Raw genomic sequence first — 26989 nt, forward strand, 5'->3', positions numbered from 1 at the left:
GAGTAAGAGTGCAGTGGACCTTCGTTCTCGGCTCCAGGGGAGTTTCGAGCACGAATGTCCCCACTGCTGCCAAACTGGGGGTTTGTTGTATGACAGGACAAACGGAAGCCCTCTTGTGGGATCGGACTCCAAGTCTGGGAGGACTTCAGGAGGTGCAAAGTGGTAATAAAAGGCCGTCTCGTCGTTCGGATTTGAATGTTGTAATGTAGATGTCTGGAGCTCGCGCAAGGGGTATCTTGGTAAATGAGGGTTTGACGTTGGCTGTATGAGCTTGTCCAAGAGCAAGGGAGGTCGGATGAGTAATTGTTGGAGAGGTGGTTGGGATTTTATCGAAGGACGTCGGGTCAATGTGTTGCATTCGTAATTGGGTCAGCCGTCCACTGTATGAGCGTCGAGCAAATGTCAAGTCAGCAGGAAAGGATTTCGGTTGTCGTCAGGCGAGCCTGTTATGGCCACCAGCCCATTCGCTTGTAACTTTCTACGACGTCCTCAAGCTTGTCCTTTGTGAGGATGGGGTGCTTGTATCTGTTGCACACCGGCCCATTAGTTTCGCAGCCCCCTTTGATTCGTCTCGCAAGCATTAGACTTACTCAAATCCAGTCTCTTGCTCAAAGAGACTGCCGTCCATGCTGAGATCGGTATCCTTGAGGATTTCTTTTTCCATAAAGGGGCTCAGCGGATTGGGGTTAGCCTTGGAGATGCCAGCCTTCTCCTGCAGTTCCGCCCAGGGATCGAGTGTCTCATCGTTGACGTCGTCGACGACGTGCTCTAGGTTCAAACGGGCAAACGCGGAAATAAGGGTGCCGTGGAAACCGGTCGGGATGTTGAAGGTCTCGTGTATTAAGTTTGCCAGGATTCCTTGAGCTGTACGCACGGTCCTATTAGCAATGCCGAACGCGAACGCGGTTTGCTTGGACCCTGTGGCACAAGACAGAGCAGCGGTGCACAACGCAAAGCACAGAACACGCTAAAGAAGCGGAGTTCAGATGGCCGGACCGCCAAGCATGTGCGCCGGCATTGCTCGAGACGAGCGCGAGCGGGTGGGGCAAGAGTCCAATGCAATTTTTCGCTTGCCAACGCAGCAGATTCTTGAGGGACGGGGAGGTACTCACAGGTGTTGGTGTGGTCGACGACGTTGAATATGGCTGGCTTGGGCTTCGGCTCTGCTTTCTTGTGGTACCAATCGGCCGCGGTCCACAACGCGCGGGCGACATCCTCGACATGAACCGTGTTGGAGCGGAGCTCGTCCTTCCACAGCCACTTCATCTCCTTGCCAAGCGACTGGTAGACGCGAGCCATGCAGAGAGCGGTTGCCAGGAACTTGCTGGTGTAGGGGCCGTAGACGTGCGGCAGGCGCATGATGATCAGGTTCAAGCCCTCGATCTTGGCCAGATCCTCCTCGGCCTGCAGCTTCCACTTGGCCATCTTCAGCCACGGCTTCAACTTGTCCGTCTCCTTGCGCGGCGGCGCCTCGGGCTTGTAGACCATGCCGGTGCTGAGCTCGACGAAGGCCTTGACCTTGCGGCGGGCGGCCTCTCCGCCGACGGCCATGGAAAGGGCGTAGGAGCGCATCTTGTAGACCTCGTCCTCCTGCGAGTAGCGTGTCTCACCGCCGCAGTTGAAGACATAGTCGAACTGCTTGCCGTCGGCGCGGTCGAAGATGCGGGTGAGGGATTCTGCACGGCTTAGCGGGCGGCGGGGGAGGAGGGATCAGGGCGCGCGGCTACTCACGTTCGCGCGAGGCGTCGGCCTGCATGAACTTCTCGCGCGAGCAGGCGTCGGCGAACTCGGGGGCCAGCCATGCCAGCTCGGGCAGGTGCTTGTCGACGATGCGCACGTCCGAGGCCAGCTGGGCGTCGTGGAGGTGCTTCGCCAGGAAGCGGCCGGTGTAGCCTGCAAAAGTTAGCCGTGGCCGGCAGCGGGAGCAGAGCGAGCTACGCACCCAGACCGCCGATTATCAGCACCGAGGGCTTGTCGGCGGGGTCGGCCATGGTGATGGTCGGGCTCTGTCGTGGCTGGGCGAGGGCGAGCAGGAGCGGTGCTGGGGCGAGAGGGCGCGAGCTGGGAGAGCGGTCGTGGTGGGCTGGGCGGGAGTGGGCGGTGGGCGTGCGGTGCAATTGGCGTGGTCTGGGAGGGCGGTGTCGAGGAGAGCGCGGGAGCGGTGCGGGCTTGGGCGAGGGGGAGGGATGTGATTGTTCGGGCACACTGGCTGGCCTGCTGTCTGCCTGCTAGCCCGGGGGGCAGGTTTGCTTTAATGACCGGCCGCGCTGCGCTCACGGGCAGCAGATCAGCAAATTTCCCAGTGGCCGCGCCAAATGGCGATGATGCAGCTCCGATCATGCAGCCCCGTTAAGCTTCATTTTTTGCGACTGCGCGCCCTCTGTGCGACCCGGCGTGTGCTGCCCTCGCCGTCGCAGCGGGGCGCCGCCGCGCTCAGGCACACCTCTGCACGCTCAAGCCATCTTCCCAGCAGAACGCAAGCGCTGCACGCGCCGATAACAGGGTCAGGTGAGCCGCTGCGCCAGGCACTCCCGCTCCCCGGCCAGCCTCTCCGTCGACGGCGACTCTCAGGATCCGACGCTGCACGCAATTCGCCATTGCGCCATCGCGCCCCAGGCCCGGACGTGTGCGAGACGCCAGACGCCGCCCGGCGAGGGTCTGCCCGCCTGCCCGCCTGCCCGCCCGCCTGCCTGCCTGCCTGCCTGCCTGCCTGCGTGGCCCCAGGTGCCCGCCCGACGGGGCCCTGTCCTCGCGCCCCGCATGCGCCTCCTGGCCGGCATTCCAAAAAGCCCTATCGATCTGCACGCCTGCGATGCGCGGCTTTTTGGGTTTTCCCGTTCCCGTCGAGGGCCGTCATCGGTGGCGGCGCCATCTCCCCCTCCGCGCGACCATGCCCAGATTGCACGCCACTTGCCAAAGACATGCACGCCCACTGAAACTTTTGTTCCTAGCTTCTCTCTATATATGTCATGCCAGATGAGGCACACCCAGCCTGCAGTGACCCGTCAGTGGCACACACAGAGATCGTCCCGCACCTGCATGAGCGGCCGCCGGGTCCCCAGTGTGGAGAGCTGCCACTCCGAATCCCTCGCAAAAACCACGCTGAGAGCCCAATGAACCGCTCCATGCCAAACGCCCCGACGGCTGTAGCTTGCCGGCCGCTATGCAGATGCAATGCCATCCTTTTATTGCACCTGCCCAATGCAGGCCTACCCCACCTGCCTTCGCTTCAAGAGATGCCGCACAAGGGCCAAGCCGTGCCCCTGCAGCGAGGGTCCACGCTGCCGCACGCCCGTCGAAAAACCAAAACACCACTTGCCTTTTCAAGAGATCTCAGGAAAAATAGCAGCCGGCGGCGTGAGAACTGCAAGCCTTCTACCCTGCACCAGACGCCGATAAAGCAAAAAGGAATGCAATGGGAGCTAAAACTGGGAAGAGATGGTTGTGCTACTGTGCCGGCCCCTAGAACTCCCAGTCCTCACCGGCCGACTTGATTGCCCAGTCGAACTTCTCGCGCAGCGTCTTGGAAAAGAAACGCTCAATCGGCACGTTGAACTTCTTGGAGAACACCACCGTGAGGCGCGGGTCGATGTAGTTCTACACCAAGCATTAGTACAGCCATCTTCCCGGCACATCTCAGCCACACTTACGATCTTAGACGTGCCAAGCGCAACTTCCTTGTTGTTATCCTTGTCCTCCAGCTGCACCTTCGCCGTCTCGATGCGCTGCTGTAACTGCTCGACTTTACTTTCCAGCTTGTCCACCGTGACGCCCTTGCCCTCAGCCTCAATCTTTTTCGTCTTGTTCTCCTTCTTGAACTTCTTCTCCAGGTCGTCTGCGACTTCGAGACGTTCTTGGAGCTCCTTGGCCTTCATCTCTTTCTCACCATCGGCCACCCGCTTCTCGTTTTCCTTCTCGAACTTCTTCTTGATCTTGTCACGCTGCTCCTCAACGAGTGCCTGCTGATGCTGCTCGACCCATTCTTGAGTGAGGTCTTCGGGGAGCTCAAAGTACTCTGCTCCCTTCTTCTTCTTGATCTTGTTGTCGAGGTCAATCATCATTTGCTTGACGCGCCACTGCTGATACCGGAGACCGTTGATCTTCTCCTGCATCTTCTCGATCTGATTACTGTGATTGGCAGCAACAGTTCTCTTGTGGTTGCAAAGGATGGCAACCTTCCGGTTGGCTTCGTTGTAATCCTTGACCTTTTCGGCAATGCTTCCGATCGACTTCATCTCCCTGAGCAGCCTTGCCATGGTGTATGAGGCGTTGTAGGTACGGAAAACCTTTGCCGTCAAGCCCTGCATGTAAGTGCTGAGATATTTGTTCAGACCTGAAGTGGTCAGTCTATCGAAGACTTCGTCGCCATCCTTCTTGGGCGCCTTCTTGAAAATCTTCAGGTTCTTAAACACCTGCGGCTCGACTTCGACCTCGTCGTAGAAGCGAATGCTGTCCTTTCCGAGAAAGTCAAACACTACCGTGTTCGGCGGCTTCAGCGTGATGTTCTCATACTTCAACGAGCAACAGCCAACGGTATCTGCCTCGTCCTCTCCCTTCTCATTTCCGGCACGGAGAGCGAACTTGTCGATGAGGTAAACAGCCGTGGCACGCTGGCGATCTGCCATGACTTCAGATTTGAGGTCGCGGGTGTAATCCTTCCGAATGCGATCAATGTGCTTCTTGAGCTCTCGCGCCTTTTCGAATTTTTTGAAATCGCTCTGGCCCTTGATATCGGAGTTCGCGGCAAGCATGACGTACTTGTAGGCACCGTTAATGTTCTCTTGCCACATGGCGAGCCAGGTGCCTGTTTGGTCATGCTTGACTTCCTTCCACTTGTGACCAGCCGGCGGTGGGGGAACCTTCGCATCCTTGCCAATGTTGAGCGTGATCTGCTCTGGCAGAACCCTCTTCTTGACCTTGCCCGTCTTCGGGTGTTCACCACGACCACGGAACAAGCCGGGCGGTTCGACGCGGAAGTTGCCAACCTTTTGCTTGCGACCATCCCACTGGCAAAACATGTAGGCCGCTTCAGCTTCATCCTTTGCTGCTTTCAAAGCTTTCTTCTCCGCTGCGGGCAGCGCTTTCTTGGCGTCGCGTTGGGCCGCGTAGTATTCGTAGATGTCCTTGAAATCGCACTTGTCGAACTTTTCGATTTTGATCTTCTTGCCGTCCGGACCCTTGGCGTGACCAGTCTTGTCCAATACCTCTTTGAAGTCGTGGAAAAAGTTCTTCTGGAATGTGGGATTTTCAACGTTGTGGGTCGAGTTCAGCATCGATCCGAAGAAAGTGGCAACTTCCTCGGCGTCCTTGTGCAGGGTGACGGGGATTCCGTTGTACTTGAGCCTGACGTTCTGTGGAAGAGGCTCATATTCCGGCGGAAAGACGACACCATTGTGCTCCAGTGTCTGCCATTTGATGGAGTTGTCGCCCTTGGTCGGATCCTCCCACCATTTGTACTCCTCTTCCTCAGCATCAGCCTCCTCGTCGTCGTCCGTCTCCTTCTTTGCGGCAGCTTTGCCCTTGGTGGCCTTCTTGGGTTCGGCCACCTTCGCCTTGCCTCTCTTAGCAGCAGGTGCTTTTTTGCTTAGAGGGAGGTCGTCGTCAGACTCCTCCTTCTTCACCCCGTTGGCCTTTCTAGCAACCGGCTTTTTCTTCTTCGATAGCGGAACGTCATCGTCGCTCTCGCTTTCCACCTTCTGGGGCTTTCTCTTGGCGGGCGCCTTCTTTTCCGCCGCGCGGATAGCCTTGGCTTCCTTCTCAGCAGCCTGCTCAATGTGCTTCTTTTCATCCGCAAGCTTTCGCCCGAGAGGAATGTCGGAGTCAGAAGACTCGCCTACATCCGCTGGCTTGATCTTCGGGGGCAGCTGCTGCCTTGCGGTCGTCTTCGCCAAGGGTACGTCGCTCAACTCGGAATCTGAAGCTGAAGTCGCCTTGGGGGACGAGGTCTTGCGCCGCTTACTCTGTAGAAGACATCAGCGCAAGTGAAGCGCACAGATGGGATGCAGGGGGACGAACCAGTGGCTTATCGTCCTCGTCTGAGCTGGAGGATTCCTTGTAGCTTTTCCCGTTGATGCTCGCGCGCTGCTTCCGCTTCCCGTTGGCGACACCGTTCGGCTCGTCGATGTCCATTTCTCGGACGGGGCCATTGCGTATTGATATGTCGACTTCGAGCTGACCGTTCTGACCGTTCGAAGGCACTTGCTTGTCCATGATGGTGTCCACGCTCTTGGGTATGGTGTGGGCAGACATGGCTGGGAGGACGACAACAGTCAGCAATGCAGGGAGGCAAGACAAACAAAGGCAGGTGAGGTGCAAGCGGGCACGCAGGTGTGAGGGGAGGCGTGGAAAGCAGGTGGCGCATGAGGGGAGCAAACTGGGTGCCACCGGCGCATTTCAGCCGAACGAGTGGATACGGGACGTGACGTACCGCCGTTGGCCTTGCCCTTGACGAGGGGCGTGTCGCTGTCGGAGGAGGACATGATGCGAGGCGGGCGACGTGTGGCGGGGAATCGTGCGAAAGGGAATCCGAGTCTGCGCTCAGCTGCGACAGCCCGCTGAGTGGCACCGAGTCTGGCGAAGATGCGCGAACCTAGTGTTGCTGGCTGGGGGAGAGTGGTGGGCGTGAGCCAGCGAAGGCCGACGCGCGCGGACACGGGTAATTGAAGGCAGGCGATGATGGCGGACCGCAGCGGGCAAAAGTGCACACTGGAAAGCGAAGAGAAGGGAGCGGGTGTACAAAGGGAGCTTAAGAGGAACCCTTCGATTCTGGCCCGGCTTGATCACGTGGCCACGGCACTAGCGAATCACCGCAACCTCGCCGTGAGGTTGAGAGCGCAACATCTTCTCCGCCGACCATCCGGAGCACCACGCCCACGTCGGTTCGCATCGTCCGCTCATCACCCAGCCCTCCGCTCTCTCCCAGCCGCAATGATGCTCTCGAGAGCTGCCCGCCCGGCTCTGCGAGCTGGCCAAGCGGCCGTCGCCCGGTAGGCCTTCCGATCGCCCGCGCCCACGCCCGCCCTGCGCTCCGTCCTCGATTCGATGCAATTGGCATCAGATACTGACTCTGCGCGTCCAATTGCTAGCCCCGCGACCGTCAATGTCGCCGCCGCTGCCAACTATGCCACCCTGCGTGAGATCGAGGACCGTCTCAAGTCGATTCGCAACATCGAGAAAATCACCAAGACCATGAAAATCGTCGCCTCCACCAAGCTCACCCGCGCCCAGCGCGCCATGGAGTCGTCGCGTACCTACGGCCAGGCTTCCAACGCCGTCTTCGAGCAGGCCGAGACCAAGCCGCTCGAGGAGTCGGGCAAGAAGGACCTCCTCATCATCTGCAGCTCCGACAAGGGTCTCTGCGGTGGTATCCACTCGGGTCTGTCCAGGTACACGCGCAGGGTCCTGCTGGAGAAGCCTGACACGGAGCTCGTCATCCTCGGCGAGAAGTGCAAGTCGCAGCTGAGCAGAGGCAATGCCAAGAACATCCAGCTCAGCTTTGCCGGTATCGGGAAGGACATTCCTACCTTCGCGGACGCTACCGCCGTTGCGGACCAGATTGCCCGTCTCCCCGGTGACTACGGTTCCGTCAAGATTGCCTACAACAGATTCGTCAACGCGCAGGCTTACGAGCCCGTCACCATTGACGCTTTCTCGGAGGAGGCCATTACCCAGTCCGGTTAGTTTTCGGTCCGGTGCCCCCCGTGGAATATCATGTACTGATGTCGCTTAGAGAACCTTTCCGCGTTCGAGATCGAGGACTTCACCCTCCCCAACCTCCGTGAATACGCTCTGGCCAACTCTCTTTACTGGGTACGAGACTTGTTCTAATCAACTATGGGACGCTTCTGACATGTTCTAGGCTCTGGCTGAGGGTCACGCCTGCGAGCAGTCCGCTCGTCGCAACGCCATGGACGTGAGTGATATGGACCATTCCAAGATATGGCTGGGTACTGACTTTGCCTGTAGAACGCCTCCAAGAACGCCGGCGACATGATCAACAAGTTCCAGATCCTCTTCAACCGTACTCGCCAGGCCGTCATTACTGGCGAACTTGTCGAGATCATTACTGGTGCCGCCGCTTCCGAGGAGTAAGAGAGATAGATTTGACAGCATCTATTGAAAAAATCCCATTCCGTCGATGCCGGAATTTAGGTCAAATCACCCGATTGCGTGTATGTAGAATACAACCGTTGTCTGATATCCCAACATTGAGCAAACGTTTTGTGAGAAATACATTGGGGAAATAGCTAAGCACAAGCTTTTGTGAGTGCAGCCAATCCGACTTCTGGTGCTGAAGCGGGTATGTCTGAAACAGCTGACAATGCCAGCAGCCGTTCAAGAGTTTCAGGTTGTAGCACTAGACTCTACTGTCCACAAGGGGTGTGACTCGTTGACCTTGACCCTCCTAATTGACTATATAAACCCAGACGATTCCTAGCGATTTTATCTGCCCACATCCCGGCTGGTCGCCCTAAACCAAATCAAGGGGAGCGGATCTCCAGGTGCCGAGGAGGACGTGATGCGCTGGTCCGGAATACGATGCAACCGAAGGGTTAATCAGCTCTGTGGCAAGTCTAACCAAGAGCAGGGGGCATGGAAGTTATGTGCTGAGCATGATCAACACAAAGGGCAAGATGGATACCTAGCTCGGTAGAGGTGGGATCACTGTGAGTGCAATGGGTAGGTGAGATAGCATGCCTGTGGGCCAAAGAGTCGTTCGATGCCTGCGCTCCTCGGGCCGGGGTGTGGCAGCGGACAGGCGACATCAGTCAGGGATTGTGTATTCGACCCAGGGCCCCCAAATGGAAAGCCTAAAGCCGGATGCATCACGGTATCTGAAGGCCCCAACCATCACAGATGGGCTGGATCACAGCGGTTGGCCAAATATTTTGAGCCAATCAAACCTTTATCAACTGCCCTCTGGTTGCGGAAATATGCGGACGGTTGGAATGTGCCGAGGCCCTCGAGGTGTACCAAGTTCTGCAAGGCAGCTGCCGCGCTTCGATTACTCGACGATAACGCAAGTAGGGAGCATGGTGTTGCGGTCCCAGCGCCTCGTCCAACCGGCATAATCTGAAACGGACGGATATGCCCTGTTTTATGCAAGCCACAGGGCGCCTCACAAAAAATGGAGACGGTGTGATTTTGTTTGGACGGCCTGCATGGGCAATTACTGGATATGGAAGCCGTGTAACCACCAAAGTTTCCCGTTTTGCATCTCCAAGGGGCATTTGACCTGAAGCCTTAGAGCCTCACGAAGACCTGGAGACCCCGTTCTTCCCGTCAGAGCCTTTTACCGGTCAGCGATCCGCGTCCGGGGTAATATTTTTGCGCCAGATCCACATTTTTGGAGGCTGGTCACCGCTCTTGTCGTGACGCTCTTTGTCCCGGCAGTCGCCGCGCGCAGCAACCCCCGATTTCTCGCCGACCGCGTCCAAGACCTTGTCAACACCGAGAGCCCGCCTCACTATACCCCCTAGCCTCGGATTTGACTGAATTCCCCGACTCTGCTGCGCGCCGTCCTCCTCGCACTAAGCAGCAACCATGATCCCGACGCGGGACATCGGCACCCGCTACAATGGCCTCGCGACCGTCCCCACGTTCGGTTTGCACGTGCCGCCGTCGGATGAGGGCAAAGGTGACCTGCGCAAGATGTTGAACGAGGTGAAGCACCTCTACTTCGACCGTCGCTACCGGCAGTGCGCTTCCAAATGCCTGGAACTTCTTGACAAGAATTGTTCGGATGTACGTTTCCTTGCCCTTTGCTCTCTTGCGTGCCACTGACAATAGTCATTGCAGCATCACCCTCTGGTCCGCACTTTCCTTTACTTCTACGCCGCCCTGTCGTACGACTCCCTGGCGCGGTCAATGCACAATCATTCAGTGGCGCGCGTGCCTTCTCTCCAGCAGTCTGAAGAGTTCTACAACAAGGCGCTTGCCACGCTGCCGGAGCCTCTACCCATTCAACAAGACGAGAACCGCCCGCAGTCGCCGCCGAAACTGTCCCTCAGCCTGCCAGCCCAGGATGACCAGCCTAAAGGCAGGCAGCCCGTACCCAGCATGTGGGACCTCACTTCAACCTTCGATGCATTCGACCTGTCGTCTTCGGCCTCGAGGCGTCACTCTTTCAACAGTTCGAAGCACTCTCGGACGGACTCGCTCGTGACCGACGTCTCGTGGGCTGAAGATATCCACTCCGACCCCTTCACCGACGACAAACGTGACCACAAGCCGGAGAACAACTACCTCTCCGTCGAGCCGCCAAGCATCAAGCGCCCATCGCCGCTCCAAGTTCGCAAGGCCAGGTCCAGCGACTCGCTGCTCTCCGAAAAGAGCGCTCACACGGACTCGCCAGCGCAGACGCCCAGCCGCAACAACAAGAAAAACAACAACGGCCTCGACACCGCCTTCCAGTTCCCGCCCCCGGAGACGCCCCCTCCTCAGACGCCCCCGCCGCAGACGCACGGCTTCGTGGACATGGTCGAAGGCACGCCCATCCAATGGGCGACGACGCCTCGCTCCTCGCAGCAGCAGCGACAGCGCCAGCTAAGCGACTACGACGACACCGACGATGACGAGGACCACGACGCCGCCGCCGCCGCCAACAGGAACAACACGCACGGCAACGACGCGGACCCGACCACTCCCACGCCCGCACGTGTCGCCGCCCGCACGCCCCTCGAGCGCACGCATCCCTGCCCGTGCCTGCTCTTCCCCCGCGACCTCTCCAGCACCAGCCTGCTGCCGCTGCCGCTCGCCGCCCGCATCCAGCACTACAACGGCGACCTGTCCGCGTTCCGCGCCCAGCTCGTCTCGCACCTGCTCGCCATCCAGCTGCTCAAGGCCGGCGGCTCCCACAGCCCGGCCTCCAGCCGCTCCGTGTCGGGTTCGTCCACGTCTACGTCCACGGCGACGGCTGCTTCTCCTTCTAATTCCGCGTGGTCCGAAGCCACGGCCACGAACTCGGGCGGTGCGGTCGAGGAGAACAGGCGACGCAGCGGCGTCTTCGCGCCCGCACTGTCGTTGTCGACTGACGCGACAACCGCTACGCACGGCGGTGGCGACGGCGGCGACGCTGCTGCTGCTTCTTCCCCTACCGTCTCGAACAGCCGCGGCATGACTCCCGGCCAGAAGGAGGACCGCATCCGCGAGGGCAGGAAGAGGATGTGGGCGCGGGAGCGCTTCGACCCGAGCGGCTGCCGCGAGCTGGCTAGGCTGGCGTTGCAGGAGTGCGAGGCGTGAAGAATGGTTGGTCGTCGTCGTCGTCGTCGTCGTGGTATGATCGGGCGCGCGCGCGCGCCCTTTTTTCCAACGAACGAACAAACGCACATCAACAATCACACGGCACGACGCGCTCGTTGTTTTCGTTTGCCCTATTGGAGGAAGTAGAGGAATTTCTATCCTCACTCCTTGACCAATTTCCCTTCTCACCCTTGTTTTTTTTTTCCTTTTTTGGTTTCCTTCCATCCCCTTTCCGTTCGAGCTTGGTTGTGAATATTATGAGCGAAAGAGTACGAGATGATTGACGACAACGAGACGAGACGGCCCGTCAGGCGGATCATTGAACGAGAGAAGAGCGGCATAGTAGCACTGTATGTATGTACGAGAGCGAGAGCGGGAACGAGAGAGCGAAAGCGAAAGAGCGTAGGTATTGGCAGGCATTTTGATTTCCCCCTTTTTTTCTTCTTCTTTTTGATCAACACCCCCATAATGTTTGTAGAGCTTGCCAAGACGGAGATACCCTTCAGCGATAGCACGATATTTTTGAGAAGACACGAACCCTAGAGATTTTGACTTTCAGAGAAGTTCTGCAGTTGTATTCGATTGATTCTTGGTAGTGGGGTGTGGAAATGCTCGACAGTCCGTTGCCCAGATTTAGAGACCAGGAAAGCATCTTTTTTACATTCCCATTCACCGACTTCTATAAATCACAGATGTAACTTTTGATCGCAGAAAGCAGAAAAGTCACACCCCCCAGGACTATTCTATTCCCCTTTGTGATCCCATCGCCGTGAAATAACATCGAAAACATCGAGCAATGTCCGCTCGCACCATTCAAATCCAATCCGAAACGCCTTGGCTATGCAAAATCCATTTTCTAGGGGAGGAAGGGTATACCGGGAGAGAGAGAGCAAGGGAGACTACCTCATCAGGTTCGCCATGTTCCTCTTCATGATCTCGCACTTGACCTTGAGCGCCTTGACGCTCTGGATGAACAAGTCGTCGCTGTCGAACTGGCCGGAGCTCTCGACGCTGAAGATGAAGTGGTCGCGCACGCGGCCGAGCTTGACCTTGTCCTTGAACTCGTCGTGGCGCAGGACCTCGCGGGTGACGGTGTCGTTGAAGGGGTTGGCGACGACGGCCTTCTTCTCGCCTTCGTGGCCAGCGTACGGCGAGCCTGGCTGGGCCGCCTCGGCGGCGGTGACCGTCTCCTCGGCGATGACGCCGGCGGGGAAGCAGCGCGCGAACTTGTGCGCGTCGGCGCCGAGGATGGGCTGCAGGATCTGGATGTGCGGGAGCAGGCGGTAGGTGGCGGTCGCGACGGGCGAGAACTTGGCGTGGTCCGCGCCTATGCTCTTGATGCAGTGCATCGAGAGGTTGATGCTCTGGCCCGGCCGCAGCTTCGCGATCAGGATGTCCGGGTGGACGGGCTGGATGGCCCCTTCGCCGGCGAAGAGCTCGGTCTGGCGGCCGGTGGGGACGAAGTTGATTTGGGATGCGTATACTGTGGGTCGCGTCAGCATTGATGTGGTAGAACATGGGGAATTGCGTGCCGTACCGCTGGAGTTGATGAAAAGCTTCTTCGGGTCCGTCTCTCCCTTCTTAGCCAGTTCCCTCGCATCCGGCGCCCAGTCGCACTGCACGTTGAGCTCCATGACGACAGTGTTGTAATCGGTGTGCGCGGCTTCCTCGGATTCGCCGCTCTCGGGCTTCTTGTACCAGGTCATGTTTCTGATAGCCTCGGGGTTTCCTTTGAGCGGAATCAGACCTAGGCGGTGGGCCAGCACCTCGTCCTGGATGATGGAGGTGTTCTTGATGATATACACATCCTCAATAGCGAGCGTGGGGAGCTCGGCGATCAGGATACGGCGGAAGGCGTTGGCGATGGCGGCGTCAATGCCGACGAGAGAGAACTGGGCGTCGAACTGCTCGTTTCGGTGGAAGTCGACGTGGAAGTTCTAGGAGGCATGAGCATTGTACGACTCGAGAAGCTCGGCGGCCAGCGCGTACCTGCTTGAACTTCTCCAGGCTCCATTTGTGGTCCTCGCCGGGGAAGTGGCCGGGGAAGTCGGTGGAAGAGATGTTGGAGACATGCTCAGCATGGACGCCGACGAGCTGCGGTGAATTAGCAAAGCGTGATTGAGAAGGGCCAAGATGAGCATACCCGGCGGCGCTCCAGCTCCTGCTGGGTCGGCTGATGCTTTTGAACCATGGCGTCTGGGCGAGTCTTCGTGCAGTCTACTGCTGTCGGCGCATCGAAAAAAGTTGCGACTGCTCTGAACTTCTGTGGCGGGAGAACTGCGGCCGAGAAACTGCCGCCTGTCACCGCCCTGCAACTCGGCTCTGCAGCATGCCCGGGAGGCGTGCGAAAGCCTGGCCGCAACACGACGGACAGGCTCGAATGACGACGACGACTCGTGCTCAAATATCACTTGTGCCAGTGACATGATCCCCGGAAGGATGCACTCATCTCATCCTTTGGCTTTCTCTAGCTTCAGCGAAGCACAATCGCTTTCGTGCGAGCCCATTCCCTGGATTTCGCGGGGTGGCTGTTGGCCATGGTTTCGCACGGGGCAGCGCAGGCCGGCTAGCCAATCGTCGTGGATTTGAATCGTCGACCTCATCATTCGGATACCCAGCTCCCGCTCATCGCCTCTCCACTCTACCACTCGTCGCCCCCGACAATCGACCTGCACAGGGCCCGGCATTGTTCCCACCAGCGACAATGCCCGTCTCCCTCGCCAGAATCGCCGGTCACACCGCGCGGAGGCTCGCCGTCGCCTCCCGCGCCCCGGCCACGCGCAGCGCCCTCCCGCGCTACAGCAACCTCGCCCGCAGCATCTCGACCTCGATCCCGCGCCACTACGCCGAGCCCCTGCCCACCACCCATCTCATCGAGACCGAGGAGGACTACGCGACCCCCATCAACGAGACCACCCTTCACCAGGAGGAGGCCGATGCGAAGGGCCGCAAGATCCGCCACTACACTGTCAACTTCGGGCCCCAGCACCCGGCCGCCCACGGCGTGTTGCGTCTGATTCTGGAGCTCAATGGCGAGGAGATCATCCGTTCCGACCCTCACGTCGGCCTGCTGCACCGTGGCACCGAGAAGCTCATCGAGTACCGGACATACCTGCAGGCTCTGCCCTACTTCGACCGTCTCGACTACGTTTCTATGATGACCAACGAGCAGTGCTACTCGCTGGCCGTCGAGAAGCTGCTGAACGTTGAGCTTCCCGAGCGCGCCAAGTACATTCGCACCATGTTTGGCGAGATCACCCGGGTCCTCAACCACCTCATGTCCGTCCTGTCACACGCCATGGATGTTGGTGCTCTGACGCCTTTCCTGTGGGGTTTCGAGGAGCGTGAAAAGCTGATGGTAAGCGTGGCACTCGTGAATCGATAAATGGCGGTCGGTTTAATGCTTTGCAGGAATTCTACGAGCGTGTCTCCGGCGCCCGTCTCCACGCTGCGTACGTCCGCCCTGGTGGTGTTTCTCAGGATCTTCCCGTTGGCTTGCTGGACGATATTTACCAGTGGGCTACTCAGTTTGGCGACCGCATCGATGAAACCGAAGAGCTCCTGACGGACAACCGTATCTGGATCGGCAGAACCAAGGGCGTTGGTGTCGTCTCTGCTGCCGACGCGCTCAACTACAGTTTCACTGGTGTCATGCTCCGTGGTTCCGGCGTGCCGTGGGATATCCGCAAGTCGCAGCCGTACGACGCCTACGACAAGGTCGAGTTTGACGTGCCCGTCGGCGTCAACGGCGACTGCTACGACCGCTACCTCTGCCGCATGGAAGAATTCAGACAGTCTCTGCGCATCATCCACCAATGCCTGAATGACATGCCCGCCGGTCCCGTCAAGGTCGAGGACTACAAGATCGCCCCCCCGCCGCGTGCTGCCATGAAGGAGAACATGGAGGCCCTCATCCACCACTTCCTGCTCTACAGCAAGGGATACTCGGTCCCGCCGGGCGAGACGTACAGCGCCATTGAGGCGCCGAAGGGTGAGATGGGTGTCTACCTCGTCAGCGACGGCAGCGAGAGGCCTTACAGGTGTAAGATCAGAGCGCCTGGTTTCGCCCACCTGGGCGGGTTCGACCAGATCGCAAGAGGTCACTTGTTGGCTGATGCCGTGGCTATCATTGGTACGATGGATCTTGTGTTTGGTGAGGTCGACAGGTAAAAGACGGGTGGACAGTAGCATACTAGGGGGTCAGAGAGGCAACCTAACCTTGTACATTTGTTTGTAGCGCCGATTACCAGACGGTATGAAATTCCTTTTGAACAGTCCTTGAGTTCCACTACGTGTCTGTGAGTCGCGTTTTCAATCAGTGCCGTTCATATATGGTCAGCGTCACGTTCTTCCGCGAAGAGAGCATTGTCAAACTCTACATTCACTGCTCGTTCCCAGTCTAGCGTGGCTTTCCTCCGGCCTAGCAAGCTCTATTTCCATGAATCGGACTGCCCTAGCATACTTCTCTCCCTTATGTTTGAGCCGTCGCCATGACTCTCAGCGTCAACGCCCGCCTCGCTTAACTATGATGGCAAGCGATACGGTCCAATGCCGAGCATCCGGATACCACGATAACGGACAGCAGCCACAACATGGCTATAAAGAATTACACATCGGGGCCGGCCGGGTTGCAGTTCATGCGGTGCCTGGCAGGGCCAAGCGTTATCGCGACCAATGAGACAGCCCACGGACGCAACGAGGGCCAGGCGCGAGATACGCGAACACGCCCGCCAAGGCGCCTCATCTCCGCTCCACGGCGGCTGAGTAGCTCGAACGAGCAGACACCTTCTGTTTCACGAAACTGGCTGCTTGGCACCTGCTTGGACGTGGCGACGCCGGCGACGACATGTATATAACGAGCAGCTGCGGCGCCTCGTCGTTGGGAAGAGGAGGAGACAGCAGCCCTTTCGCCCATCCCGGCCGTACTCGAACATGTGGATTTCTCCTGGGACCTCGTGGGCCAGTCTCGCCGCCGCGGCGCTGCTGTGCCTGCGCACCGCATCCGCCGTCACCATCAGCGACATCAACGGCGACGCTTTCATCTCGCCACTCAAAGGCCAAGCCGTCACCAACGTGACCGGCCTCGTCACCGCCAAAGGACCCTCGGGCATCTGGATCCGCTCGCCCACTGCGTCCGAAAGCGTCGGGTCTGACTCCATCTATGTCTTCTCCAGCAGTGTCGGCGCCAACCTTACTGTCGGCGACGAGATCCGGCTCGATGCCACCGTCGCCGAGTACCGATCCTCGTCCGCGTATCTCTACCTCACCGAGCTGTCCTCGCCCAAGAACGTCGTTCGTATCTCCTCCGGAAATGCCGTCGAGCCTGTCTTCGTCGGCGGCGTCAGGTCACCGCCGACGGAGCAGTACTCGAGCCTGGATGGTGGCGACGTCTTTGCCGTCCCGAACAACGAGAGCCAGATCTCCGTCGTCAACCCCACGCTGCAGCCCGAGTTGTACGGCATGGACTTCTGGGAGAGCCTGTGCGGTGAGCTGGTGACGATCGAGGCGCCGGTGGCGCTAGCGAAGCCGAATTCCTACGGGGAGGTGTGGGTAAGGGGCAACTGGACGGTGACGGGCTTGAACGGGAGGGGCGGTCTGACCATGACAGATGCCGGTACGTCTCCCCAAGAGCACACCATACTCACGAGAAAAACGCAGAGAGAGAAAACAAGCTAATCGCGATTCCCTCCTTCTTCAATACCAGACGCCAACCCGGAAGCCATCATGATCGGCGACGCCCTAGACTCCACCACGCACCCCACCACCATCAAGCTCGGCGACACCCTCTCCGACATCACCGGCGTCGTCACCTACGCCTTCGGCTCCTACTACCTCCTCCCCACCACCGCCCTCGCCGTCCTCGCCTCCCCCCCCCCCCCCCTCCCCCCGCCCACCACCCTCGCCTCCACCAACTCCTGCTCCGGCCTCACCTTCGCCTCTTACAACGTCGCCAACCTCTGGGCCAACTCCTCGCACCTCCCCACCATCGCCTCCCACATCGCCGTCCACCTCCGCTCCCCGGACCTCCTCTTCCTCCAAGAAATCCAAGACGACAGCGGGCCCGCGACCTCTGACGGCATCACGACCTCCAACCGCACCCTCGCCGCCCTCGTCGCCAGCATCGCCTCCCACGGCGGGCCCGCCTACGCCTTCGCCTCCATCGACCCCGCCTTTCCCGACGCCGACGGCGGCCAGCCCGGCGCCAACATCCGCCCCGCCTACCTCTACAACCCCGCCCGCCTCGCCCTCCTCAACCCCAACCCGGGCAACGCCACGCAGGCGACCGTCCCCCTATCGCCCTCTACCCTCTCCTTCAACCCCGGCCGCGTCGACCCCGCCAACGCCGCCGCCTGGACCGACAGCCGCAAGCCGCTGGCGGCCGTGTGGCGGACGCTGGACGGAGACGGAGAAGAAGGAGAAGGCAGGCTGTGGACCGTCAACGTGCACTGGGCGAGCAAAGGGGGGTCGAGCACGCTGGCGGGCGACGCGCGGGCGCCGGCGAACGGCGGGGTGGGGGTGCGGCGGGCGCAGGCGGAGGCGACGGCGGGGTTCGTGGCGGATGTGCTGGCGGTGGATCCCCTGGCGAGCGTCGTGGTGGCGGGGGATTTCAACGAGTTTGCGTTTGTGGAGCCGGTGGTGAGGTTTGTCGAGGGGAGTGGTGCATTGAGGGATGCGGATGTGGTGGCGGGGGTGGGGGAGGTGGAGAGGTATACGTATCTTTATGATGGGAATTGTCAGCAGTTGGATCATGTGTTTGTGAGCGAGGCGGTGGCGGGGAAGGGGGTGGAGTTTGAGCATGTGCATGTGAATACGTGGGCGGGGGCGGAGGGGATGGCGAGCGATCATGATCCGAGTGTGGGGAGGGTGAATGTTTGTGTTTGAGTGGGACGGACGTGGGGGAGGGAGGGAGGGAGGGCGGGCATGCAGGCCTTGAGGAGCTTTGGGAATGACTGGGTGGCTTGAGCGCTAGAGAAATGTAGGCCGCGTTAAGGGACAAATCTGGAAATGGTTCAGATAGTAGGCAGTGATGAGATACTCGAGTACTTCTAATATATTGATTATCGTTGACTTCGGAAACTTTGGAGAGAGGAGAGAGGCAGTATAGCCTGGAGAGATGTTGAATGCCAATCAGGAGGTCCAAAGGTGATGGACGATATAGATTTTGTTCCACTATGACAGCCATGGATGAGTTTGTCGGTGTGTGACCTTGTTCAGCAAAGAACTTTGAGGGAAGGCAATCTGTCTTGATCCACAACTTTTTGGAACTTGGCGACTCGCAGTGAAGAAAAGTAACGTGGTAGCTGACCAGGTTCTGAATGGTCTCTGAATGGGTAAAGGCAGGAGCTGGACTGGTCAGATATGCCAGGCTAGATATGGGAAACCAAAGCCGTAGCGAGGTTGAGAATGCTGTCACCAACTGAAGGGGAAGTCTGATCAGATGCTTTGTAGAACAAGCTTCAGCCCGTAGCCTGAAGGCACTATGAGATATGGTAGACAGAGGACTGGACCATTTTGAGCTTGCTCTGACGTTAGGTTTAGGGAGGCGCGAGCATCGAAGGAGGCAAGATCGTCGCACGATTCAGTGATAACAAATTCCAACAACAAGCGATCTGCACAAGGCCATAGCGTGGCACTAGACACTTCCAGTTGACCTGGAAATAGACTGGAAGCCCCAGACGAGTCGTAATGCAAGTTTTAAGAGTGAATGTGTATCCGCATAAGGCCTGCCTGGAGAAGAAGAGACCGTGTACTCCTCCGGGTATCTTTGAAGTGTAAAGCATGTGAAGCAACTCTAGCGCTTGCTAGACAGAATGTGACCAAACCAATCCGTTATCGAATAAAGGCGAGCAGCAAAGGAGCTGCAAAGCTTACAGGTGCTGCCTGCCGGCGCGTTGAGCTGATGTCTAGAAGTCCAGTCTCAACAGTTCGCAAAAAATGGCGCGCATGAACTTGACTGCTCCTTGCATGCTGACGAAAACCGATCGACCGTGTTTGTCCCCAAACGTATCCATGACATGCATGTCGACAGTCGGGAGATAAAGTTCCGAAGGCTTGCAGAGAGTCTGAGGAACAGTGGTGCAGATAGCCGCGTTCGTCTCGGATGATGCGAGCATTAGGCTTCGGGCCCGAGCAGTCACGGCTGAAGACTTCCTGTTTCTGCGGGCTGCGGGATCATCAGGCTGCTTACCAAGCTGCAGCCAGTTGTCGTCGCTTAGAGCGGGTAAGGAGTGAAAACCCAGAAATAAAATGGCTCACGCACGGGGAGAAGCATGTGGTAGTACAGGGTGAGATGTACATACATAGATACTGTGGATCCACCAACGTCTCGAGGCGGGGTAAATGCGTAGGGCGGGGGGTGCAGGCCCGGAGCGCGATGCGGAGCGTCGTTCTGGTGGTGTTTGGATCGAGGACGCCATATCACTGATCCTTTTGCGTCCATCGAGTAACCATTACCCTTTCAAAATCAACGATTCGCGCGGGATGGAGCATGCCAAGCTCAGCACGCACGTTGGACGGCTCACATCCGCCACATGGACTGGAATCTCTCCGGCACATGGCAAGGATGCCAGTCTGCCCACCAATTCCCGCGGTCCGTCTGGCAAAGCAGCAGCAGCAGTGAAGAATGATTAGCTCTGGGGGGTGGTTGCCGCCTGGTTGAAGCCTAGCCGGGGAATGCGGAGCTGTGGGGTAGGCTGTCTGGTTCTGGCCGTGCTTCGAGCCTCTGGCCTCCTCTCTCCTCCCAGCTCGACGCGGGCGCAGCAGCCAACATAGGACTATCGAGCATGCCGGTCAGGCGTCACACGGAGCCGAGGGGTGCATGAGGCTGGTGAGCAGCGGAAGCCGTTAGCCAGGCTGATGCGACGTCCGGAAGTAACGACGGGGCCGGCTCGGGACAGACGGACGGATGGTGTGCACATCGGCAGGGCGCACACGGGGCCGAGCAAGGTTGCTGGCCGTGGTTGAGGCTAAGGTGGTGCGGTGCTGTGGGCGTGGCGACGCGTGGGGGTCGTCGGTGGAGGCTGCGCGGCTGCGCGGCTGCCAGGAACAACAAGCACTCGTCTGCTCGTCTGCCTCCGCATCCCCGCGCATTCCGAGATCTCAGCACCGATGCACGCGTCCACCGCGTCCGTATCACCCCGCCCGGTCCCATGACGCGCGCCCTGTGCACTGCTGTGCCCGGCTGTGCCCTACGATGCACGCCCATGACAGCAGGAAACAAGCAGCAGCCAGCGCGAGCCTCGCGTCTTGCGGTGACAGCTCCATGATATCAGACGAGCTGGGCCAGGCGACCCCCACGCTAAGTGGTCCCGCACCACGCTCCGCACCACCGCCAATCCCCGCCCACGCTCCAACCCTCAACACCACCCGCCTGCTCGCTGACTCTCCCGATTGGCCTGGTGCCTGATCCGTAGGCCACCGTCGCCTCCCGCCATGGCTGCCCTCCTGTCCGCTGCTGCCGTGTCCGGTCCGACCTCGACACTGCAACCCCCACGCCGTCTCGAGCCTGCCCTATGCCTGCCCTATGCCTGCCCTCGCCTGCCCTCGCCTGCCCTGCGCCTGCCTATGCCTGCTCCCCGGTCGGCTATTTATTTCCACTCCACTCCGCTCTCTGCCTACACAGCTATTTATCCCACGCGTCTCCAGACGTATATCAATTGCCCCATTCGTGCCGACCCCGCGAGCTCTGCGCCGGCTTGCTCTTCGCCGCCCTGATCTCGCCATATTATAAAACCACATTAACATCTGGACCACCATGTCTCCCCACCAAGACACCCCGCCCTCCAGCGGAAACCACGCCACCATGACCGCCGGCGCCGTCCAACAACCCGCCATCACCAACACCACCGGCCGCCGGCCCCTCCCGCCAGGCGTCTACGTCCCCACCCCCGCCTTCTTCGACCCCGTCACCGAAGACATCGACGTCCCCACCACCGCCTCGCACGCCGTGCGCCTCGCCCAGGCCGGCGTCGCGGGCCTCACCACCCAAGGCTCCAACGGCGAAGCCGTCCACCTCTCCCGCGAAGAACGCAACCTCATCACCCAAACCACCCGCTCCGCCCTCGACGCCGCCGGCTTCACCTCGCTGCCCGTCCTCGTCGGCTGCGGCGCGCAATCCACGCGCGAAACCATCCAACTCTGCCGCGACGCGCACGCCTCGGGCGGCGACTACGCGTTGATCCTGCCCCCCGCGTACTACCAGGGGCTCTTCGCCGCCGGCAGCGCCACCGGCACCGTCGCCACCTTCTTCGGCGACGTCGCCGCCGCCTCGCCCGTGCCCGTCCTGATATACAACTACCCGGGCGCGGCGGGCGGCCTCGACCTCTCGTCGGACGCCATCGTCGCGCTCGCCCGCGCCCACCCCAACATCGTCGGCGTCAAGCTGACGTGCGGCAACACGGGCAAGCTGGCGCGCGTCGCCGCCGCCACCGCCGCCACCACCACCGGGGGGCGCACGGGATCGGGATTCCTCTGCGCCGGCGGCAGCGCCGACTTCACGCTGCAGACGCTGGTCGCGGGCGGCAGCGGCGTGATTGCCGGCTTGGCGAACGTCGCGCCCAAGGCCTGCGTGCGGCTGGTGACGCTGTACGAGCGCGGCGAGCTGGAGGCGGCGCGGGAGCTGCAGGCCGTGGTCGCGAGGGGCGATTGGGGCGCCATTCAGGGCGGCGTGGTGGGGACGAAGAGCGCGTTGGCGTCGTGGTTTGGGTATGGGGGTTACGCGCGGAAGCCGTTGCCGAGGCCCGGGAAGGAGGAGGCGGCGAGGTGGAAGGGGTTGTTTGAGGAGTTGGTCGAGGTGGAGAAGGGGCTGTGAGGGCGGGAGGGAGGGGTACTAGGTTTTTCCTTTTCCCGGCCTTTGTTCGACGTTGTTTCTTCAAGGCTGGTCCTATCCATCTTCTGACGTGCGTTGTCGTCGTCGTCGCCGCCGCCGCCGCGGCGATGTCATGGTAGCGAATGAGTTTTTTTCTTTTTTTCGACTCGAAGCGTAGTTCATTGTTTGCACCGTATTCCTGGTTTCTTCGCCCTTGCTCCCCCCTTTGCTATCCTCTTCGACGCATGAAGTGGCGCTTCGGGTATGGAATCTTCAGGTGTTCCCTTTCCAGCATGCCGAAGAAAAAGGGGAGTCAATAATCTCCGCAGTTCCACAATATCACATCGCATCCCTACTCGCTCTGAAACTCGACAGAGTGACATGGTGTGCATGGTTGATATCTGCATATCTGCAGCTAACGGGAGATCTTACTGAATCGGGAAACCGCGCGGAGGGATTCATGGGGTAAGGGTGGGTTAATTGTTCGCCCCGCGTGGCGAAAAGGATAAGGGGACCCGTCCGTCCCGTTGTGGCAAAGTAGACGTACGTACCGGAGGAGAGTGGGGGGGAGAAATGGAAATGTGACGTGTCTTATATCTTGCGCGTTCCGGCAAGAACGCGGAGCGGTGGACTTATTGAAGGGTCGGGCAACGGGCTTCGAGAAATTTAGTGGCGTAGAGTCAGTCGTAGGGGAAGCTTAGCACTTTTCTCTTGATAGATGGCATGTGGCCGTCTAAAGGGAATTCGGCTGGCGGCCATCCGTGTATATGAGAAGGTAATCCATGAGGCTTTCAATCATACAAGGGCCATCCTGCACGGTTTGCCACAAGAAAGCTTGGGGAACAGCTGTGACCGCCCTACTGGGGTCCCTAGTGGACTGACAGTTTCTAGGTAAGTAAGTCTTGCTAGATGTACGACCCCCACATCTAGATTGAACTCCAGCTATCCTTGTACGCAAGGGTCATGGCATCTTTTTCAACATGAAATCAAGATATCTTCCGCAACCCACTGCTTCCCGTATTTCAAGACACAAAAGTTCCAGACGACGACGACGACGACGACGACGACGACGACGACGACGGACGACATAAAACAGATACAAGCATCAAAGCAGCAGAAACAATCACAACTCCTCATCGTCCTCGACAGAAACCCGCGGCACACCGGCAGACGACGTCATCGCTGGGGCTCTGACGCCATTGCAGTAATCATCTATTTCGCCCAGGATACTGTGCCAATCAGGTCCCCCTGGGCCGGAAAAGTTTTCGGGCGACCATTTTCTCCTTGGAGGAGGGGGAGGCTGGTTTCGCGTGTTTTCTGAGAGCCCGAGCTTCGGATCAGCTTCTGTGCAAAAACGACAATGGTTTTGTTTTCGGGTGGCATTACCTACCCCGGTGGCCTTCCGGAGAGCTTGTGGGGGGCGTTGGCACTGCCAATGTCGCGTCCGAGGGAACGGATGCTGGCATAACGGGCGATGACGTGCTGCTCGAAGACTCGGACTCACAGGTCGGAAAGGGCGCGGACTTTCGCGCTGGAGTAGGTTGTGGAGTAGGTTGTGGCGTCGCTGGAGCGTGAGGTGTGCGCCTCGTCGTTCTGGCTGCAGGCTTTCGAGGTGCTTCTGCGGAATGATTTAGCATTGCGACGAATAGCTACGCTCAGGCAAGTCGAAAGATGGCACCTCAGGATAAAGGCTTGTGTACAAGGTCTCATGTTGGAGAAAGGAAGAAGGATGTACATTTCGCTGACATAGAACTACCTACCTTGTGGTGGTGGCGGCGGCGCCTGACGGGCATGCCTTCCCACAATCCTCGCCCCCTCTTTCAAATTTCTCAACCGCTCCTGAAGCGTCGAACGCTCCCTCCTTGTCTCCTCCGACTCAGAGGCCAAGTTCGCCAGCGTTTCGTCATCCATGGCCGACACGACTCCCGGCGAGAAGATGTCGGGAAGCGAAGAGACAAGACAGCTTTCCACGGCGAGAGTGGCCGCATTGTCGATGAAAGTGTGGAGAGCAACCTTTGATCCCATTAGCCAGGTTCCCAGCCGCAACCAAAAGTCTCCAGACATACCTTATAAAAAGCCTCCATGCAATACAGCAGCTCCTCCGAAGCGGACTCGCCTTCGTCGACGTCCCCATGCCCCCCCGACGTGATATTCAGCGCATTTACAATCTTTTCCGGCGACGTCTGGATCGCCGCCGACATATCCGCGCCATACCAACGCCCTAGACGCGACGAAACGTCGCTTTGCAGCTTCTTGGACCTAAGCTGCTGCATCGACTCGCGAAACAGGGGATGATACGTGATCAGATGCTCCGACTTATACGGCCTCAAGAGCTCCTCGATCTTCGTGAAAAGCTCCTTCCTCTTCGCGTCCATGATCGGCTGGATGTGGTCTTCCAAGAGCGCGTAGTTCGTGTGCCCCTCGGTCAGCGACCCGAGCAGCGTCTCCAGGAAGCCGAGCGCGGCGTGCCAGATGATGTCGGCGTGCTCCTTCACAATCACCTCCCACGGCCTGGCCTGCTCGCGGAAGATGTCGCACACGAGGAGCGGGTTGTACATGCCGGGCAACTCGCAGCCACGACGGCTGCGCTCCTTCTCCTTGATCTCCTCGATGAAGTCGGAGCGCAGCGTGATCCTCGGCGCGGGGGCCGAGTTCTCGAGCGGGGACCAGCACCCGGACGCGCCGTTGTGCGACGACGAGACGCGCTTGTAGCTGGGCTCCGCCTCGGTGGCGCTGTTGACGATGGTGCTGCTGTGCCCGTACTTCTGCATCACGAACGCAAACTCCTCGTTGGCGTTCTGCACGACGGCCCGCAGCCGCCGCGGCTGCGCCTCCTCCTCCGTCGGCAGCGTGAAGAACTCGTTCCGATACGTCCCGCGCACCGCATCCAGCGTCAGCCGCTCAAACGTCTTGCTGATCTCCACCAGATACGCCCTCTGGTCCCTTGCGCTCTCCCGCGGCTCGCCCATCCGCGCCAGCCCCTCCTCGCACTCCCGCACCCCCTTCCTGATCTCCTCCTGCAGCACCGGCAGCTCCGTCCTGATCTGCCGCAGCAGGATGGCGCCCAGCCGCGCGCGCAGCGCGTCGACGCCGACGTGCGCCTTGACCACGCTGGCCCAGACGCCGTTGGCGAAGAAGTCGCGCTCGGCGCGGTCGCGCTCGTCGGACGACGCGTCGCGCATGGCGTGGTCGCGGTTCTTGACGACGTGCCAGCCCAGCCGCAGCTCGTGCTCGGCGTTCTTGACCAGCCGCACGACGCCGCGCTCGTCCTCGCCGCCGACGACGACGCGGTCCGGCTTGGTGACGATGCCGAGCGTGCGGCGGCCCGAGGGGTCGGCCTCGCGCGCGAGCCCCAGCACCGCCTGGTTGGCGTGGTCGTAGTTGGCGGCGACGACGGCGAGGATGACGGAGCGCGGGTTGGAGGCGTACGACTGCGTGAGGCGGCGGACGGTGCGGACGTCGGCGGCGGTTTGGCCGCGCGCTTGGGTGTGGATGAGGCCGGGGAGGTCGACGATGGTGAGCGGGGGCCAGCTGGGGCCCGAGATGTCGAGGTGGAGGACGTCGTCGTTGATGGATTTGTTGGCTGGTGGCGTTGTTGGGGAGTCGGGGGACGGGGACGAGGTGCCGTTCATGCACTTCTTGGCGTCTTCGATGAGGGCGGGGAAGTCGGACGGGTTGGTGAAGGTGGCGGTGAAGCGCTTGAGGCGGTCTTTGTCGGCGTCGCTGCGAGAGGGCCCCGGGATGATGCTGATTTTGATGGAGCGGCGGGGCGAGCGGCGCAGGGCGACTTCCGTCGCGAAGGTGGTGCAGATGCCGTCTTTCGAGGGGAAGGGGAGGTGCGTGATGGCTTCGAGGAGGGAGCTTTTGCCGGAGGATTGGTCGCCGCAGACGATCAGTTGCGGGAGGTCGATGTGCTTGCTGATGCCGTGGCCGCGGAGCTCGTCGATGACGTCGAGGAGGTTGGCTTGATCGCCATTTTGGAGTTGGCCAAGTGCTGTGTCTTCTAGAGAAACAGTCTTCATCTCCACGTCTGGCTCGTCGAGTTTGACCTCGTTGAGATAAGTGGCGAGAGTCTCTGGTGAATAAGGAGGAGTGTCTGCAACGGGCCCAAGAGTAGGTGTGCCGTACGCAGACATGACAGGGCTGGAGAAATATGACATGCAATGTTCAAAAAGAGTTCAGATAAAAAAAACAAGAACGATGATCAAGAGTGGAAGTGCAGTAAACGAAATTGCTTTGGTTCCATCAGCGTTGAGTCCAGCGAACACTTACTTTATACTCATGGATCACCGCGCACGAGCTTGATAGCGTGGATGAAACCTGGTGAGCGATGTCAGGTGTAGCTTGGGAAGAGGGGCATGCACCCATGCTATTATTAGGCTACTACCCTCACCCATGGAGGTTCCAGGGGGCTGCTACATAGCCACTGGCTTCTTGGTATCCATTCAGCATCCGCGAAAGTCAGGCAGCAAGGCATAGTCGAGACTGGGCGGAGATACTAGCCACACGCAGTTTTTGCCGACTTGTGGAATGTATCCACAAGGCGATATCTGATCTGATCCCTTCCAGGGTCGTCAGCTCCAAGAGTGGATGATTGATAGCCTTGAGAGGGCGATAACGGCGTCAACGAGGTCAGTTCGTTAGCCGTAGAGCTGAAATAGCCGTCCGATGCTCCTTCCTGCAGGGGCTGCTACTGACGGCTCCGCAGTCGGACCGTGTCAGGTCTTCGGATATGGGGCTAGCGCGGCAAAGCACGCGGATGTGTAGTGTATTGTTTCCTCGTTCTATCTTAGCGACGGCGGGACGAAGACAATTGGGGTTTGCAAAGCTTCTTATTCACAAACTGATGTTGGCATTGAAGGCAGAATTACACATGCAAGTACTCCGTCGCCAGACCGGACGGTTGCTGCACTGCGTCTCCTGATCTTGATTGCATTTTTG

General features: G+C 59.4%; 9 protein-coding genes across 9 annotated transcripts; 5 read left to right on the forward strand and 4 right to left on the reverse strand.

Moving 5' to 3' along the window:
* Nucleotides 1–446: 446 nt before the first annotated feature.
* BKCO1_800001 (nad dependent epimerase dehydratase family protein) lies at nt 447–1991 on the reverse strand (the record flags this gene model as incomplete). Its single annotated transcript, XM_020279144.1, has 5 exons — nt 447–525; nt 591–864; nt 1113–1676; nt 1732–1893; nt 1943–1991. 5 exons carry the CDS (start codon nt 1989–1991, stop codon nt 447–449), a joined length of 1128 nt encoding a protein of 375 aa, XP_020125740.1.
* A 1471-nt stretch (nt 1992–3462) lies between these two features.
* Nucleotides 3463–6479, reverse strand: BKCO1_800002 (topoisomerase i; the record flags this gene model as incomplete). Its single annotated transcript, XM_020279155.1, has 4 exons — nt 3463–3597; nt 3651–5960; nt 6016–6251; nt 6428–6479. 4 exons carry the CDS (start codon nt 6477–6479, stop codon nt 3463–3465), a joined length of 2733 nt encoding a protein of 910 aa, XP_020125738.1.
* A 448-nt stretch (nt 6480–6927) lies between these two features.
* Nucleotides 6928–8091, forward strand: BKCO1_800003 (atp synthase gamma subunit; the record flags this gene model as incomplete). Its single annotated transcript, XM_020279166.1, has 5 exons — nt 6928–6986; nt 7086–7675; nt 7730–7809; nt 7859–7912; nt 7966–8091. The coding sequence occupies 5 exons, from the start codon at nt 6928–6930 to the stop codon at nt 8089–8091; spliced, it is 909 nt and encodes a 302-aa protein (XP_020125739.1).
* A 1452-nt stretch (nt 8092–9543) lies between these two features.
* Nucleotides 9544–11241, forward strand: BKCO1_800004 (uncharacterized protein; the record flags this gene model as incomplete). The annotated part of the gene is made up of 2 exons (XM_020279177.1): nt 9544–9744; nt 9799–11241. The coding sequence occupies 2 exons, from the start codon at nt 9544–9546 to the stop codon at nt 11239–11241; spliced, it is 1644 nt and encodes a 547-aa protein (XP_020125736.1).
* Nucleotides 11242–12140: 899 nt separating this feature from the next.
* Nucleotides 12141–13432, reverse strand: BKCO1_800005 (dna-directed rna polymerase i and iii subunit; the record flags this gene model as incomplete). The annotated part of the gene is made up of 4 exons (XM_020279186.1): nt 12141–12724; nt 12779–13178; nt 13231–13335; nt 13385–13432. 4 exons carry the CDS (start codon nt 13430–13432, stop codon nt 12141–12143), a joined length of 1137 nt encoding a protein of 378 aa, XP_020125737.1.
* Nucleotides 13433–13945: 513 nt separating this feature from the next.
* BKCO1_800006 (nadh-ubiquinone oxidoreductase 49 kda subunit) lies at nt 13946–15411 on the forward strand (the record flags this gene model as incomplete). Its single annotated transcript, XM_020279187.1, has 2 exons — nt 13946–14599; nt 14653–15411. The coding sequence occupies 2 exons, from the start codon at nt 13946–13948 to the stop codon at nt 15409–15411; spliced, it is 1413 nt and encodes a 470-aa protein (XP_020125734.1).
* Nucleotides 15412–16173: 762 nt separating this feature from the next.
* On the forward strand, nt 16174–18123 carry BKCO1_800007 (endonuclease exonuclease phosphatase family protein; the record flags this gene model as incomplete). The annotated part of the gene is made up of 2 exons (XM_020279188.1): nt 16174–16855; nt 16946–18123. 2 exons carry the CDS (start codon nt 16174–16176, stop codon nt 18121–18123), a joined length of 1860 nt encoding a protein of 619 aa, XP_020125735.1.
* A 2872-nt stretch (nt 18124–20995) lies between these two features.
* Nucleotides 20996–22051, forward strand: BKCO1_800008 (dihydrodipicolinate synthase; the record flags this gene model as incomplete). Its single annotated transcript, XM_020279189.1, has 1 exon — nt 20996–22051. The coding sequence occupies one exon, from the start codon at nt 20996–20998 to the stop codon at nt 22049–22051; it is 1056 nt and encodes a 351-aa protein (XP_020125741.1).
* A 1120-nt stretch (nt 22052–23171) lies between these two features.
* Nucleotides 23172–26184, reverse strand: BKCO1_800009 (interferon-induced gtp-binding protein mx; the record flags this gene model as incomplete). Its single annotated transcript, XM_020279190.1, has 4 exons — nt 23172–23392; nt 23439–23666; nt 23809–24061; nt 24115–26184. 4 exons carry the CDS (start codon nt 26182–26184, stop codon nt 23172–23174), a joined length of 2772 nt encoding a protein of 923 aa, XP_020125742.1.
* Between the last annotated feature and the right edge of the window lie 805 nt (nt 26185–26989).

This window comes from Diplodia corticola (genome assembly GCF_001883845.1).
Source record: "Diplodia corticola strain CBS 112549 chromosome Unknown scaffold80, whole genome shotgun sequence".
In the NCBI taxonomy this organism is placed as follows: Eukaryota; Fungi; Ascomycota; class Dothideomycetes; order Botryosphaeriales; family Botryosphaeriaceae; genus Diplodia; species Diplodia corticola.